At 38.5% G+C, this 15,661-nt stretch overlaps 1 protein-coding gene across 5 annotated transcripts in view; it reads right to left on the bottom strand.

The window, feature by feature from the left end:
- Positions 1-15,661, bottom strand: part of KLHL2 (kelch like family member 2) — a 116,370-nt gene that overhangs the window by 75,127 nt on the left and 25,582 nt on the right. For 4 of the 5 annotated variants that reach the window (XM_010364578.2, XM_010364581.2, XM_010364579.2 and 1 more), the window contains one exon: positions 9,625-9,746. The exons of the other annotated variant lie outside the window; for it this stretch is intronic. In XM_010364578.2, coding sequence (XP_010362880.1) covers positions 9,625-9,746 — 122 coding nt within the window. The remainder of the gene's footprint in view (positions 1-9,624; positions 9,747-15,661) is intronic. 5 annotated transcript variants of the gene reach the window in all.

The raw sequence follows: 15,661 nt of genomic DNA, 5'->3' as shown, positions 1-15,661 counted from the left end.
CTCTTTTCTCCAAAAACCCCCACTCCTTGGAAGCACACATCTGCTCACCTTCCTCACTGGGACCATCTAATGACACCTCAGTCACTCCTACTCATTTACAGATGACTTTTTTTACTTGGCCAACTTCGTCTAATATACTAAGATGGAACACGTGGTTCTAAATCGAAGATTTAGTACGGTACTACAATCACCCCAGAGTGTTGTCGTCACGCTAACTCAAATACACAAGAGAGAGAGAACTTTTTAAAACCTAAATCACCAATCTCTCCACCACAATTGCTGACAATTTTGATGACATACACATCCAAATAGAACATCTCAGTTTCCTGAGTTCCAACTACCACTTCCTCCTCCATTCTTTCTCAACTACCCCACTCATGTAGTCTTATTCTAGACTTCTTATTCCAGAAAAAATTTTAAAACATGGTGTAGAGTCAATCACCCAGCCAACCTCAGCCTAGATTAGTTGATCCTCAGCCAATCTGCAAATCCATAAGAATAAATGATTTTTTTATTAAGCCACTGAGCTTTGGCATACTTTGTTCTGTGACATTTTTGTGGCAATAGTTAACTAACACATTCATCATCTCTATACCTAAGTAAAAGTAGTCTAACATGGCTGAAGAAAATCACACAACCATTCTACCTGATATTTATGACTGCAAATCTCCAAGGAGCTCCCAATATGGCCTGACAATTTGACTACACTTCACTAGTAAATTCACCTTCATCCTTTGCAAGACAATGATTTATCATCTTTAGTTCAAATATCCAGCATCCCTTTTCCTCACCTTCCTTTTGGCTGATTACTTGCCACAGCCTTCATAATTATATGCAAGCTGATAAAATACCTACCTTTCCACCATCCAAGCCACTAACTTGTATCTGACAACACAGTCTGCCTTCTCTCTGGTTAACAAACAGAGTTTTCCTGTTCCCATCTAAGGTAAACCCCTTCATTTTGTTTTGGATGCCAACCTCTCTCACTTTTGCAATTATACCCTTTGTTTCTTTCTACCCTTTATCACATCAACTTTCACTTTTCTACTAGGTTATTCTAACTAACATAAAAACATGCTTTAAAATATTACCCATCAAAAAACAAAACTAAACAAACAAACAAAAACACCCTTAAACTCATCATCCCCTTCAGCCAGCACATTCTCTCCCCTTTCACAGAAAAGGCACTGAAAGAACTGTCGGTACTCTCTGAGTCCACTTATTCTTAGTCCACTCCAAACCAGTTTTCATTCTCACCGTCACCTCTAAATAGCTTTTCCCAAGGTCATTAATGACCAGTGTGACCATATAATTTATCATCCACACCGGAACATTTCTGAGTAAAATAAACACTAATCAGACAAGACACCAGATTAACAGGCATAAAATAGGACTGTCTCAGGCAAACGAATGCAATGACACCTACACTGATATGGCTCAATTCACTTTCTTGACCTATCAGGAACATCAGACAGAGCCAAACACTGTCTCCTTGAAGCACTTTCTTCTCTAGAACTTGCATTCTGTGACACCACACACACCTGCTTTTCCTCCTACGACACCAGTACTCCATCTCCCTCATCTGCTCATCTAACATCTGGAATGCCCCAGATTATGTCTTTGGCTTCCTTTCTCTGTCTACACTACCTCTTAAAGTGACCTCGTTCACTTCAATATGCCACCAATATGCCAAATCTACCTCCCTAACCTGACCCCTTCCCATCACAGAACCAACTTATTCAGCATCTCCACTGGAAAGTCCAACTGGTAAAAGTTAACACAACCAAAATAGAACCATTAATTCCCACCACCCCAAATATATGTCCCCATCCCATGTCTTCACTATCTCAGACAACAGCACTATAATCCACCCAGTTGCTCACACCAAAAATGCAGGAGCCATTCTTGATCATTCTCCTTCCTCCATCTCGTCATGCAAATCCATTAGTAAATTCCATTGGCCCTACCTCCAAATATCTCCCAAATCTATTGTTCACCATCTCACGCCAACAACCCAGGCCCAAGCCACTAGTCTCTCACTTAGCCTACCCCAACAGGTATCTAAAGGGCCTCCAACTTCTTCTACTGCCCCCACAGTCCATCCTCCACCTAGCAGATGGGAAAGGGGAACAATCTGTCTAAAGCATAAATTCCCTGCCCAAACTATAACTGGAACAAAATCAAACCTCCTTATCATAGGCTACAAACCCGCTTTATCTGGCCCTATCTACCTTTCTAACCTAATCTCATCTTTCTCCACTCTCTCATCATTTAGTCTGCTCAAATAATAATCGTCCTTTTCTTTCTGGTCCATAAAACGTGCCAAACTTATTCACATCTCAGGTCCTTTGCTCTTTCTGCTTGGAATGTTCTCTGTCTTTACTTTTACATCACTCCCTTCTCTTCATGCAAGTCTCTGCTCAAATGACTCCTCCACAGGGAATAATGTAAAATTCACCTGTTTCTCTATCTATGGGTATATTATTTGTCTCGTCCCTACCCCTCCTCTACAATGTAAAGCCTTTCAAGACAGGGACCTTATCTGTCCTGCTTGGCATTGTAACACCAATGGTTGGAACAGTGTCTGGCATAGAATAGATACCCCATAAATATTTAATAAACTGTTGACTGAAAGATGGAATTCATCAGGATCAATCCTGGCAGTGAAAATAAAGAGGTAAGCTCAATAGCTTAGATATAGGGAAGGTAAAGGGCAAGCCATGTATACAAAGCAGTAAAGTGGTTCTTCATCCATACCTCATCTGGCCTGATCCAGCTACAGGTCTTAAAAATCTTAGATCTTCAAGTGCAGTTCAATTCGGTCTTAAACTAATCCTGACCAATACCACAAAGCTTATTGGGCACCTAATCAGTGTCTACAGTCTGGCGTTAATCTTGCTGCCCTAAACGTGATACGCTCCCCTAAGTACCCTAATGCTTGCCAAGCCACAGCGTGACTCCTAATGCCCCACATAACAAGCCCCAGATCCTGGGTTTGCTGCCCAGTTTCCTATGGGCATGCAGACTCTCCACAATCTCAAACTTACTTGGTTGTGGTCATTACAATTGCCCAGCCCTTATCAAGTCTCTTCACAAGCCAGAAATTTAAGAGCTGTAGGCTTGAGTGTTCACCCAGGGCAGCTCTTCCCGGACAAAGGCACTGCCATCAGCCTAACAGTAGATGCCACCACCACTACCAGCACCACAAAACTCCTGCTGCCAGGTTCTCTGCAGCATCTCATTCAGACCTGAATTTGTAACTCAACTCTAAACATTTCAGTTTGGACTGCATGCTATCCTCAGTTTTTTGTTGTTGTTGTTATTTTGAGATGGAATCTCACTCTGCTGCCCAGGCTGGAGTATAGTGGTACGATCTTGGTTTACTGCAACCTCCGCCTCCCAGATTCAAGCGATTCTCCTACCTCAGCCTCACGAGTAGCTGGGACCACAAGTGTGCACCACCATGCCTGGCTAACTTTTGTAATTTTAGTAGAGATGAGGTTTCACCATGTTGGGCAGGCTGGCCTTGAACTCCTGAGCTCAGGTGATCCACCTCCTTTGGCATCCCTCCAAAAGTGCTGGGATCACAGGTGTGAGAAACTGTGCCCAGCATACCTTCAGTTTAAAAATTACTTTTTTGAAAATGTCAGAAAAAAACAAACACAAACACACAAAAAATACTTGTTGAGTACTTGCTCCATCAGGTCAGTGCTCCTATGCCTAGCCCTATTCATCTCTGGCTCAAGCTCCAATGCCAATCAGAGGTTAAGCAACTTAGGCAAGGTCACATGGTATTTAAACAGCAAAGCCAAGATCCAAACCCAGTCTAAGTATATACTGTATTCATTGTGCTTTGTTCTTTTTTGTTTTTTTTTTTTTTGTAGCACCAGGACCGGACCGAGTACTTATCAGATATTCCATCAATGACTGTTTAACTGATGGAGTGTCTTATTTTTAAGACAGATTTTTAAAACAAATCTCCACCTAATGGGAATTTCATGTCAATGTTTACTAACACAATATAGAAATACAAAAAGCAAAAGCACTCTTCACCAAAATCCACTTTACCTACTCACCTGATGAACCAACTCGCTCCATGACCTCAGTAAGTACATTCTACTGTGCTTGCACACATCTGCTCCTCCAGCTGGGATGCATTTTACCAACTCATATGTGTTGGATTTCCTCCCACATCTGTTTATGACACTTGCACTTATTGAAATTACACAATTTAAGTAAATGAATTCAATGAAATGTGAATGTAAAAAGAGCTCTTTCTATGAAAACTAAGTTGGCTGCTTTGGAGTGGCTTGATCAATGTGTTACTGGAAAAAAAATAAATGTTTTCAATCCAATTAGACATGGGAGGAATGAAAGAGAAACTGTATAATTCAAAGAAGATTTTGCATTGAGATTTCTTTTCAAGTGTCTCAGTTCTTGCTGCACTTAAAAAAAAAAGAAAAGAAAAAGAAAGCCTGGAAATTACAGTTGGTGCATGATTATGGTGTGGTTTGTGCAAAAGGACCTGCGGCTCTTGAAACAGCTGACCATACTTAGTTTTACAAACAAAGATTGGCATACAATTGTAAACCTACATGTTTGAGGTTAAAATATTTAGGGTACACATGTATTGTTTTGGTGATTTCTCTACTTTGGCAGGCTTTTTATTAAGCCAATTTAAAGCTTTTTCAACTATGTCAACAGGCCTGGTATCATGTAAGCCCCTTCATGCGATGGCCTTCTTTTGGGAATATGCAGAGTAAAACACTATCTACATAGCATACTCCCAGCAGTTCTGGTTTGAAGCAAAACAACAACCTGCCCTACACCACCAATAAAATGGACACACTACGTTGAATTTCTACTATACTGAGATTGTGTTAAACAATTAAGTCTGTTTATTACCAATAACTGATTTTAGATGTCCCTTGAAAAACTCTCATTTAAATTCTGCTTCATTTCTAAAGAGATGTTTCTGTCTCAAATAATTCCAATTCGTCTAACATATGTTTCATGAACTTTTTAAAACCCATCCATTCAACATTATCAGACGTTTCTTAAATTCTTCTAGATGATAAAAGTTCTAATATAGAAAGAATCTGTAGATGAGTACTCATAATATTAATTGAGGAATGAGAGCATTTACTTTCATGGGCACTGTTTATTAACATCATTACCTTTGTTTTTAACAGTTACATCAAGTGAAAAACTCTTACCTACTTTTAGGAAGCCAAAACAAACACCCAATGGCTGAGAAGTCAAACTCATGTAACAAAACCACAAATTTAGCAATGAAGTAAATGCTTTAAGAAGTTCAAGATCTTTTAGGATTCTCCAAAAGTGTTAATTAATACATCGAATGACATAGCATATATCTTGAATAATTTTTGGATCATGAAAAAAATTTTTTAGTTATAAGGACATTTACATTTTTGAATTTATAAACTCTCTTTGTAAGCAATACTAATTAACGACAATTTAATAGTTGCTGTGTGATGTTGAGCAAATTATTTAACCTTCTTAAGCCTATTTCTTCAATCACATTGGGGTAACACCTAGCTTACATGGAGGCATAAACATCAAATGAGCTACATAGAAAATGCTTAGCATACAGCTGGCGATATACCCATGTGAAAATCCTTCATACACACACACACACACAGACACACACGCACTTACATATTTGTATTTTTTATATCTAATGACAAGTATTCTTGGCCGGGAGTGGTGGCTCATGCCTATAATCCCAGCACTTGGGGAGGCCAAGGTGGGCTGACTGCTTGAGGTCAGGAGTTCAAGACCAGTCTGGCCAACATGGCGAAACCCCATCTCTACTAAAAATACAAAAATTAGCCGGATGTGGTGGTGCATGTCTGTAGTCCCAGCTACTCGGAAGACTGAGGCGGGAGAATTGCTTGAAACTGGGAAGTGGAGGTTGCAATGAGCCAAGATCACACCACTGCACCACAGCCTGGGCAAAAGCGCAAGACTCTGTCTCAATAAAATAAAAAGATTAAAAAATTTAAAAATAAAGCCAAGTATTCTTAACAGTGGAAGGTGAGGCAAGCAGCAAGGTACACGGATTCTCTGAAAGTGTACTGAAAACGTATGCAAAACTTTGTGTAGATAAGCTAATGTGTCCTTTCCTTAGGAAAGGGTTGCCAGTTTTTCATCAGATTCTCAAAAGTGTCCATAACCACCAAATGTCCAAGAGCATACTTTTCAATAGCCTTTGGCTGTATTTTCTCTATTTCCCAGATTTATGCAGTTCATAAAGTTTGCTTTGAAACTCTAGACACAAGTTAAATTTTAATTCTCTCAACAACCACCACCAAAAAAGTTGAATTACAAGTGTAGTCATAGGTAAAACATTGGTTCTCCTTTTAATTCCCTTTAAAAAAAAAAAAAACTGTAAATTCATTTAGCTCAAATTATCCTCCAATTTTGCCATAAATAAAACCAAATATCCAAACTTAAAGCCAAAGTCTAAAAACCTAAACAAACAAAAAAACAACAGCAGCAACATACACAAACACACAAAAAGCTAGGAAACCTGGAATGGCCAAGAATTAAAGCCCTATTGCTTGTATAAATCAGAAGGGACTATAACAACAGTAGTCCCTTCTTTGGAGTTAATTTTTTAAATTACTCATTCCCTCATTCTGACTCCAAGTTAACAACTTTCATTTCAAATAGCTATCATATTGTTTAAAGTTAGTGTAATAAGGAGACCGTACGGTATCATGGAAGAGACCCTAAACTAGTAATCTGGGAAAACAGGGTTATAGCCCTGTTCTGTCGCCAACGGACTGCCAACAGACGGCTGGATCTCAGCATTCTACGGCACAATGATTCTACATCAAAACATGCAATCCCAAAAATACTTTCTAGCCCAATACTGTACTTTATTACTAAAACAGAAACTTCCAAAAGGGAGGTCACCTGGTAAAAGATTTGAGTCTAGGTCTAGTGAGAAAAATATACCACCAACAAGAAACATTTGAATTACAGAAACTTCTGTTCCCACTGTCAGCACCTTCAGGGCATACAAATTCAGAGCAGGGCTTTCAGTTAGGGCCATTTAAAACTTCAGCTTAACATTAATAACACCAGACACCTCCACCATACTGCTTTTTTCACCATACTGCTTTTTTAAGGTGGACAGCACCTCGCAAGAAAGATTTAACAAAACACAGATTGACAAAAAACATATAAAATAGGAAAGAGGAGTCTGGTGTATCTTGATATGGTATAGTCTTATTTTTTTTCATTGAAAAACACATGTTATGGAAAAAGTAGCTATTTTTAATCAAATTTATTTCTCAACTGCCTTTTCCAAAACAAGTATTTTTCAATCGAAAATAAAAGAAAGCTTTACAAACCAGGATAGCCCTATGCTGAAGAGATATCCCTCCCCCTCTTAAAAACAAAATGAAACTATACAAATGTTAAGCATCTAATAAGCCTGCCAAATGTAACTCTTAGAACGTATTCCTGCATATTCTAAAAGCTAAGCAATATACACAAGAGGCAAATTAGCATGGCAAGAGTTTTCTGAAAGGCTGTGATGACTAATATTTCAGGACTGGAACATGACAGTTATTAAAAGAAACATGAGAGGCGTTCTCCTAACTCCTAATAGGCCCATGTCCCCACCACAAGAACTACTACAAACAACATTCAGGGCTGAATTCACACAGTTTTGTCTCTAATGCCTAAATGATTTTTCTCAATTTTCTCCCATGTGGTCCACTGTGAATCAAAGAAATCAGTAATTCAATTGTTGAAGGTCAAATATAAGGGTATAATGAGGCCCATGCGCTAAAATGAATAAACGGAATGAACAAAAAGAAACCAAGATAAACTCCTGTTGAAAATAATGCCCCAGAATCTAGTGAATAGTTTAAATGTACCTAAAAGACAAGAATGAGATGACATATTAGCACAGTGATCTCATGACAGATACCAAACACTTTCTTCTATGTTAAAAAAAAATTCATCTGGCATCTGATGCATACATTTAGAAACATGCCCAATATTGACCAAGGTTTTTCAAATGCCTTACCTCATAACTAGAACTTCCAAGCAAAGGCTAATGAGGCCATCTGGGAAAGATCACCAGGAGACCTTACTACTGCCAATATTTCACATGGAACAATCGATAGCATGTCTTAAAAAGTGCAAAGATTTCAATCTCCAAATTCATTTTGTAGCATATTTCAACTAGCTAGCAGGGATAAGGATTAAGCCAACAACTTCCTATTTGTGTAAGTAGAATTTAAAGATTATTTCTTAAGAATTTAGCCCTAGTTATTTTTGTTGTCCTTAAAACGCAGTGTCCCTGTTAGAAGGAATATAAATAAACACACATTTTCAGATGGCAATTTGGCATCGCTATCAAAAAATTAATATACGCATGTACTCTTTGATTCACCAATTCCATTTTGAGGAATCCAGCTTATAAAGTTTGGGTATGCAAATGTAAAACTGTCCACTCATTGCACTGTTTATATAAAGGTGAAAAATCATACATATATATAGCTGATTAACATGAGTTAGACCCATATACATTAATGTGTAAAGACCCCTAAGACACTGTTCAGTTCAAAAAGCAAGTTTCAGAACAAGTATAGTATTTCTTATGTAAAAAATCTATGTGTACATGTGTGTGAATATACACATGGAAAATGGTCTGAAGGGATTCACAGTAGATAACAGAAGCTACCCTCTAGGGAAGAAGAAGTGAATCAATGTATGTGGACTGGAGTAGGTTCAAAGAGAAGGGCAGTTTTCTAAAGAGGGATTCTCACCTTTTACTCCACATCCATCTGTAATATTTAAACATTTATGTAACACACATGAAACATTTGTTCTTTACAGGAAATAAGACGCAATGTCAACTTTTAGCTAAACTCCAGAATCACTTAAAGAGGATGCTCAAATAGTGAAACAAAGAATAGGCTGGGCATATGGAGGTTCACACCTATAATCACAACACTTTGGGAGGCTGAAGAAGGTGGATCACTTGAAGTCCAAGAGTTTGAGATCAGCCTGGAGAACATAGTGAGACCTCTCTACAAAAAAATAAGAAAACTGGCTGCGCATAGTGGCACATGCCTGTAGTCGCAGCTACTTGGGAGGCTGTGGCAGGAAGACTGCTTGAGTCTAGGAGGTCGAGGCTACATGATCCATGATCAAGCCACTACACTGCACCCTGAGAGACAGAGCAAGATCGTGTATCAAAAAAAAAAAAAAAAAGGCAGAAATAAAGAATATCGGCAGTCAAAAACATTCTTTGTAGACTATACCCTTCCAAGGAATAAAGAAAAACTGTGGGCAGCATCAATCAACAGTTATAAAAGAATATGACAGTGTTTTCATGAAAGAACAAGTATCATTCAGAGAACTAAAGGATTTGTATCTTAGATCTTAAAGAATATAAAAGATACTGAACTCAGAAACATTACTAAAAAGATGCAATCATTCCAAGTATTTTTTAGAATTACAGTTTTCACAATGAATCCTATTATTTTGGTGCAAAATGTATACTGTGTGGGTATGCTTTTTTTTATTAAAAAAACTATACGCATAAATAGCTAGATGGTGTGAAGTGTTTACTCTTACCTGTACATTTTCTTCTGTAACCTGAATTTCTGCAGTGTAAACGTAATCAATTAGCATCCTCAGGGTCCAGCCATCTACCTCTTTTATTCTAACTCTCTTTGCTCGGCTCTCACTCATCTCACCTAAAACACAAAGGAGTAAGAGTGATGTTACAGCAAGACACTACTGTGGAAGTTCCAATGCCAATACGGATTGATACACCTCCTTGCCACTCACTGTATTCAATGGGCAGCAAAATCAGCCACTTTTTGCAGGCCGAAAACACTCCCCTTCCTCTTCCAAAGCTTACCTGAGCAAATCATAAAATGTACTTTTGTTACCCACTTGTACCTCAAAATCGTATCACAACAATGAATGTGCCATATGTCCAGCTGCATGAACTATTCTTGTGGCTACAGGATCAGTAGCTGAGGCTGTCCCTGCTTTTGGGCATTTATTGTCTTTATGGATTTCTAGTCATGACTAGAAGAGTAACGATGTTACTGCCTTTGGCTAATAGCAATGAACGGTTGCTAAAAAGCACCCACCTGGTTAGCATTACTCCTTCAACAAACACACAAATGCCTGCAGGGGCATGCATAGCCTGCACCAGACACAGAGGCTCCACCCTCAGTGAGAGGTCACAACCCTCACTCCGGAGACAAGGAGAAAACAAATTACTTATGATGCTGAGAAAATGCAAGGCGTAACAGGGATCACAATAATAACAAAGGGTTAGTCAATAACAAAGCTTGTTACAGAGATCTTCTAGCTCAGATTCAGTTCCTGTTTGTCATCTGCAGCAACTTCACGCTGAAGTCATTTCCATACCAGCTTTATTACTAAAACCAGGTATCCTTCTACAAAACTGCCTGTAAAAAAACAGTACAAGACTTTCTTCCTAATACCCACTTGTGGAAAAGAAATAGGGAAAGAGAAAAGAGAAGGGATGGTCCCTAAGCCAGGGAGACTTGGGGAGAGCAGGAGGCAAGTTTAAGCACCTAGGTGTGGACAACGTAAGTGAACCATGATACTTGGAGACACAAGCAATTGAATGGGGGTGGGGAGGGATTCAATTAAAAATTAAAAGGACAGTCCAAGAATAATGCTGAGGGCCATGGGCAAAAAAGATTTGGCTCTAGAATTCACTAAGTTATAAAGATAAAAGAAGCATGAGAACGTGCCTTCATTACCTTCACTTTAACCCAGCATCTCTTACTAAAACAACACTGCCTCAAGATTTCTTGAAAGCTCGCTTCTTTTTCAGATACAATGCACTGTCAGCGACCATAAACTATCAGAAAAGTCTATGGGAAATCATAATTACACAAAATTCCTTTGTAAACACAAACCCTGGGAGGAGAGAAATAACAATCGTCGTGTACATTTAACTGTGTGCTTCCCTGGAGATTATCTCTGACAAGATCTCAGAAAGAAGCTGTTCACCTCAGAGCCAAAATATCCCAAAAACTACCCTGCTACTTCCCAGGAAGAAAAACATCTCTTTGTATGACAAGGGAAGTAGGAGAGTTAATGAGAAAGATGCACCCATACCTACATAGCAGGATGAAAAGGACTGAGTTGTATGTCCGGTGCTGCAGCAAATATTTTTTCCCTGCTTACAGAAAGGGGGAAAAAGGAAGGTCAAGGAATATAGAAAAATAAGTCTTCAGCCACATATAAGGCACCTTCCTCTATTCTACTCTTGCTGGATCCTGTGGATAGTTGGGGTTTGTATAAACTGAAGACTCTTTTGTGCCAAAAGTTAAGACATTCTGGTGATTCCCACCTGGACTTTAGACAAAGCCCATAACTGATTCACCTGCAGGGCCCCAATAATATGCGAAGCCCTTCAGGGACTGGGGCCACATGAGCCCAAAGCCAAACAGCCAGTACTCAGTTAAACAGGACTCATCTTAGACAAAACCAAGTGGGACTTTAATTTACATGTATGGCTGAAAAATAATTAGTTCTCTGCCAAACAGTTTTTAATATTTTTAAGGTATTGCTATATGATGCATTTTGCTAATTCAAATATTTGTCATTTTTAAGATTATTTTTCTCCCCAGAAAACTATATCTGCTTCCAATAAATTCAATCTCAATTATATACTGTTTTGAAAACATTTTAATATTTTTATATTAATTTACAAGAACAGTAAGAAAAACAAAAAACTTGCCCATGACTGCATTAATGGTTTAAAAATTCTAATTACTATGAATCAAAGCACATACTAAAGTTGTAAAAGTTATTTATATCTAATTCCAGTAGTTACATATTACCTTAGTTTTTGCCCTTTGCTGTGTTTTCAGAGGAAATCTTTAAACAGCATGGCTTTGTGAGATTTATGATTGATAATGCATTTTTAAAACTATCCAAGGAGAGTCAGGTGCTGTGGCTCACTCCTGTAATCCCAGCTACTAGGGAGACTGAAGCAGGAGAATCACTTGAGCCCAGGAGTTCAAGACTAGCCTGGGCAACACAGCAAGACTTTGTCGGATTTAAAACAAACAGAAAAAAAGCTAGGCTATCCAATGATACTGTACATAGTTTATCCTTACCATTTATAACCTCCCATAATCTCTATAGAGATTATAGTTTCTTGTTTATGTTTTGATCACATAACTCTAAAGTTATATCAGAACTCTGAAACTACATTATGCAATCCATACAAACACCTATACTAAAAACCTAAGTGACAGTCATCCTTGACTCTCTACTCTTCCTTACCCACCAATCCCACAGTTCACCAAAACTTGTAGAATTAACCTTAGATAGATCTCAAATAAATCTTCTCACCTTCTCGCCCTTGGGGTTCCTATAATCTCTTGCTAACACCAATGGAGCCACCTCCTAATTCTTTTCCTGCCTCCAGTACTGACTCCACAAATCTGAGCATGGAGTTCAAAAATCCTTTGGTTTCTCCCAGTCCAAGCACACATGTCCAGCCCCTGATTCATTATCTAGCCTTCTCTCTCTCCCCGCTGCCATTTCTAAACTTGAAATACATTAATGAGAAGCTGTTTGTTGTTTTCTACAGACACCAGGCAATGTCTTACACCTGATGCTCCTGTTGAACATTGTCCTCTCTGTCTCCCCACCCACTCATTTCCCAGGCTAATCTCCACTGGAACCTCTCTAGGTAGCCTTATCTGTTGGTGGCCCAAGGCTGGATTAACACTCTCACTTTAGGTACAGTTGGGTAATTCATGCAAATCCACTCTGTCATAATCAACTTTTTACCTAGTTCTCCTCCTCTGAATTCTTAAGTTCACTGAGAACAGGGATGAAGCCTTTCTTATCTCTGTATAACATGTCTGACATCTAGTAGATACCCAATAAATACTGGTTGGATAAATAAATAACTAGATGAATAAAAAGTAAAGCAAGTGCCAATTTAAAACGTAGCGTTTTGGCTGGGCGCAGGGACTCACGCCTGTAATCCCAGTGCTTTGGGAGGCCGAGGTGGGCGGATCATGTGAGGTCAGGTGTCCAACACCAGCCTGGCCAACATGGCGAAACCCTGTCTCTACTAAAAATAAAAAAATTAGCCAGGCATGCTGGTACATGCCTGTTGGGAGGCTGAGGCAGGAGAATTGCATGACCCTGGGATGCGGAGGTTACAGTGAGCTCAGACCGACACCACTGCACTCCAGCCTGGGTGACAGAGCAAGACTCTGTCTTGCCAAACAAATAAGTAAGTAAATTAATTAATTAATTGAATAAATACATAAAATATAGCATTTTTACTTAACATGACTAATGGCATTTTAAAATTAGTCTTAAATATGGATATTCTAGCTATGAAGGATTTCAGTCAACAAACATTTATTGAACATCACTATACATTACAGGGTGAGCTAAGCACTTTCACTAGCAAATACCACATCATCTCTACTTTCTCTTTTTTTGTTTGAAACAGAGTCTCACTCTGTTGCCCAGGATGAAGTGCAATTGTGTAATCACAGCTCATTGCAGCCTTGAACTCACAGCCTCAAATGATTCTTCTGCCTTGGCCTCCCAAAGTACTGGGATTATAGGCATGAGCCACTGCACCCAGTCTCATATCTACTTTTATTGAGAAAAAAAAGAAAGTCCTCCAAATCATGAAAGTGTAAAAACACATATATAGCTAAAAACATTTCTATCGCGCATGCCTGTAGTCCCAGCTACTCAGGAGGCTGAGGCAGGAGAATCGCTTGAACCCAGGAGACGGAGGTTGCAGAGAGCTGAGATCGTGTCACTGCACTCCAGCCTGGTGACAGAGCGAGACTCCATCTCAAAAAAAAAAAAAAAAAAAAAATCCATCTCAAGGACCTTTAATCAGGACTCCTGAAGCCCAACATAAACTGGTAACTTCACTTATCCACTGTAAAATGAATTTATCCAATGAATACACGAAAAGTGAATAGGTTTAAAAAGATAAACGCTAAAATTCATTTCATTTTTAAAATTCTATGATTCTAATTTCAGTTATTTAGCACACAAAACATCTGGAAAAAAAAAGAAAACATAAAAGCATAACACAGAAACACTGACTGTGCTGAAACCCTAGAAATAAATAACAAATTTATAGCTATGTTTAATAAATAAATTTTATTCCATTACTTTGCAAGTTCTACTTATCATCTACTCTAATCACTACCACCTTTTTCTTCTTGGGTTACAAAGCAGTTACTGACACTCAGGCATTTTCAGTTTGGCAAGCTGACCCAGGTGCCCCACCAGCCACTCTCTATGATGGTCAGAGCATGTAACTCTCCAGTTCTACAGCAATTCTAAGGCCAACATGTTAACTGCATTGCCCTTCCAGTTTTGATCTGGTTTGGGTAACTTTTGAGAAAGGTTCCTTAGCTTCTAAAAGAGAGCGTCCTCCTTCCTTGAGGAAGCGGTTGTTGGGTCCACTGTTGTAGGCATCTTTCATTTAAGAGGGGAACAAACCTTAGGATGTTTTTATTGAGGACAGAAGGGTAGAGAGACAGAAGGAAGAAGATTCTTGATGAAATTTTCAAGCTGTACATCCAACCATGTCTGGTGCCCAGCCTGCTTTCTTATTATTTAAACCAGTTTGAATGGAGCTTGCTGTTACAGGCAGCCTAAAGCATTCCATCTTAAGTTCTTTGTGCAACATTCTATTTAATTTTTTTCAGAGCCATCAATACCAGAAATTATCTTTCGTGTGTTTACTTACTGTCTAACCTTTCTTCTTCTTCCTAACTAGAATCACGAGAACAGGAACTTATCTGTTTTATTCATCACTCTAGTCCCCAAAGCCTAGGACAATGCCTAGCAGAGAAGATGCTCAATAAATACTCCTTGATGAATGAAAGTATGAATCTTAGACAAACATAACCATGTACACAGCTTTTTAAAATCTCACTTCTTAGTAACTCAAACAATAATCTCTTTTCCTATTCTAATTTATTTTACTGAATCATGTTCAATATGACAAAAGAAATCAAAAAGCACACCAAAAAAAAGGCTAAAAATAAAAATTTAGTATTCAGTACTTCTCACCAGATTTCAGAAATGTTAGCCTGTGGCACAAATAAATCTCAAAGTATGTGTTAAGCAAACAGCTTTCTAAATGCCACATTTGTAACCAAGAAGTAATCTAAAAACACAAGAACCCAATTTGGTATGTTCTTTCTTAAGTAATAGTTAAACAACTTGGCCTTGCTCTAAATAGGCCCATACTTCACAAAGTAAAAACCCTGTGACTACATCACAGAATTACTTTTCACTTCCCTTCTCTACTCAAACACTTGGAACTATGACGAGTAACAGAATTATTTCTTAGGTGATATAATTTAAATGAATACTTCACCTACAGTTTATGAGATTAAAAGTAAGAGCCAACAAAGAACATCTGCATATTCCCCATTTCCTAATAGGTTAGTCACACGAAAACAAAAGAAGAGTAGGGAAACTCCCTGTCCCTGAGCAAGAGAATGTAAATGTACCTGATGTTTGGTGGAATGAAAGCATCCAATGATCTACTTGTTAACCTCACCATAATTTAAAAAAAGCTTACCGGGGCTTCAGACCATGAAAAACA

This window comes from Rhinopithecus roxellana, chromosome 2, assembly GCF_007565055.1.
Source record: "Rhinopithecus roxellana isolate Shanxi Qingling chromosome 2, ASM756505v1, whole genome shotgun sequence".
NCBI classification, from domain to species: Eukaryota; Metazoa; Chordata; class Mammalia; order Primates; family Cercopithecidae; genus Rhinopithecus; species Rhinopithecus roxellana.
Note: the sequence above shows the minus strand (reverse complement) of the source record. Positions and strands in the feature narration are given on the sequence as shown.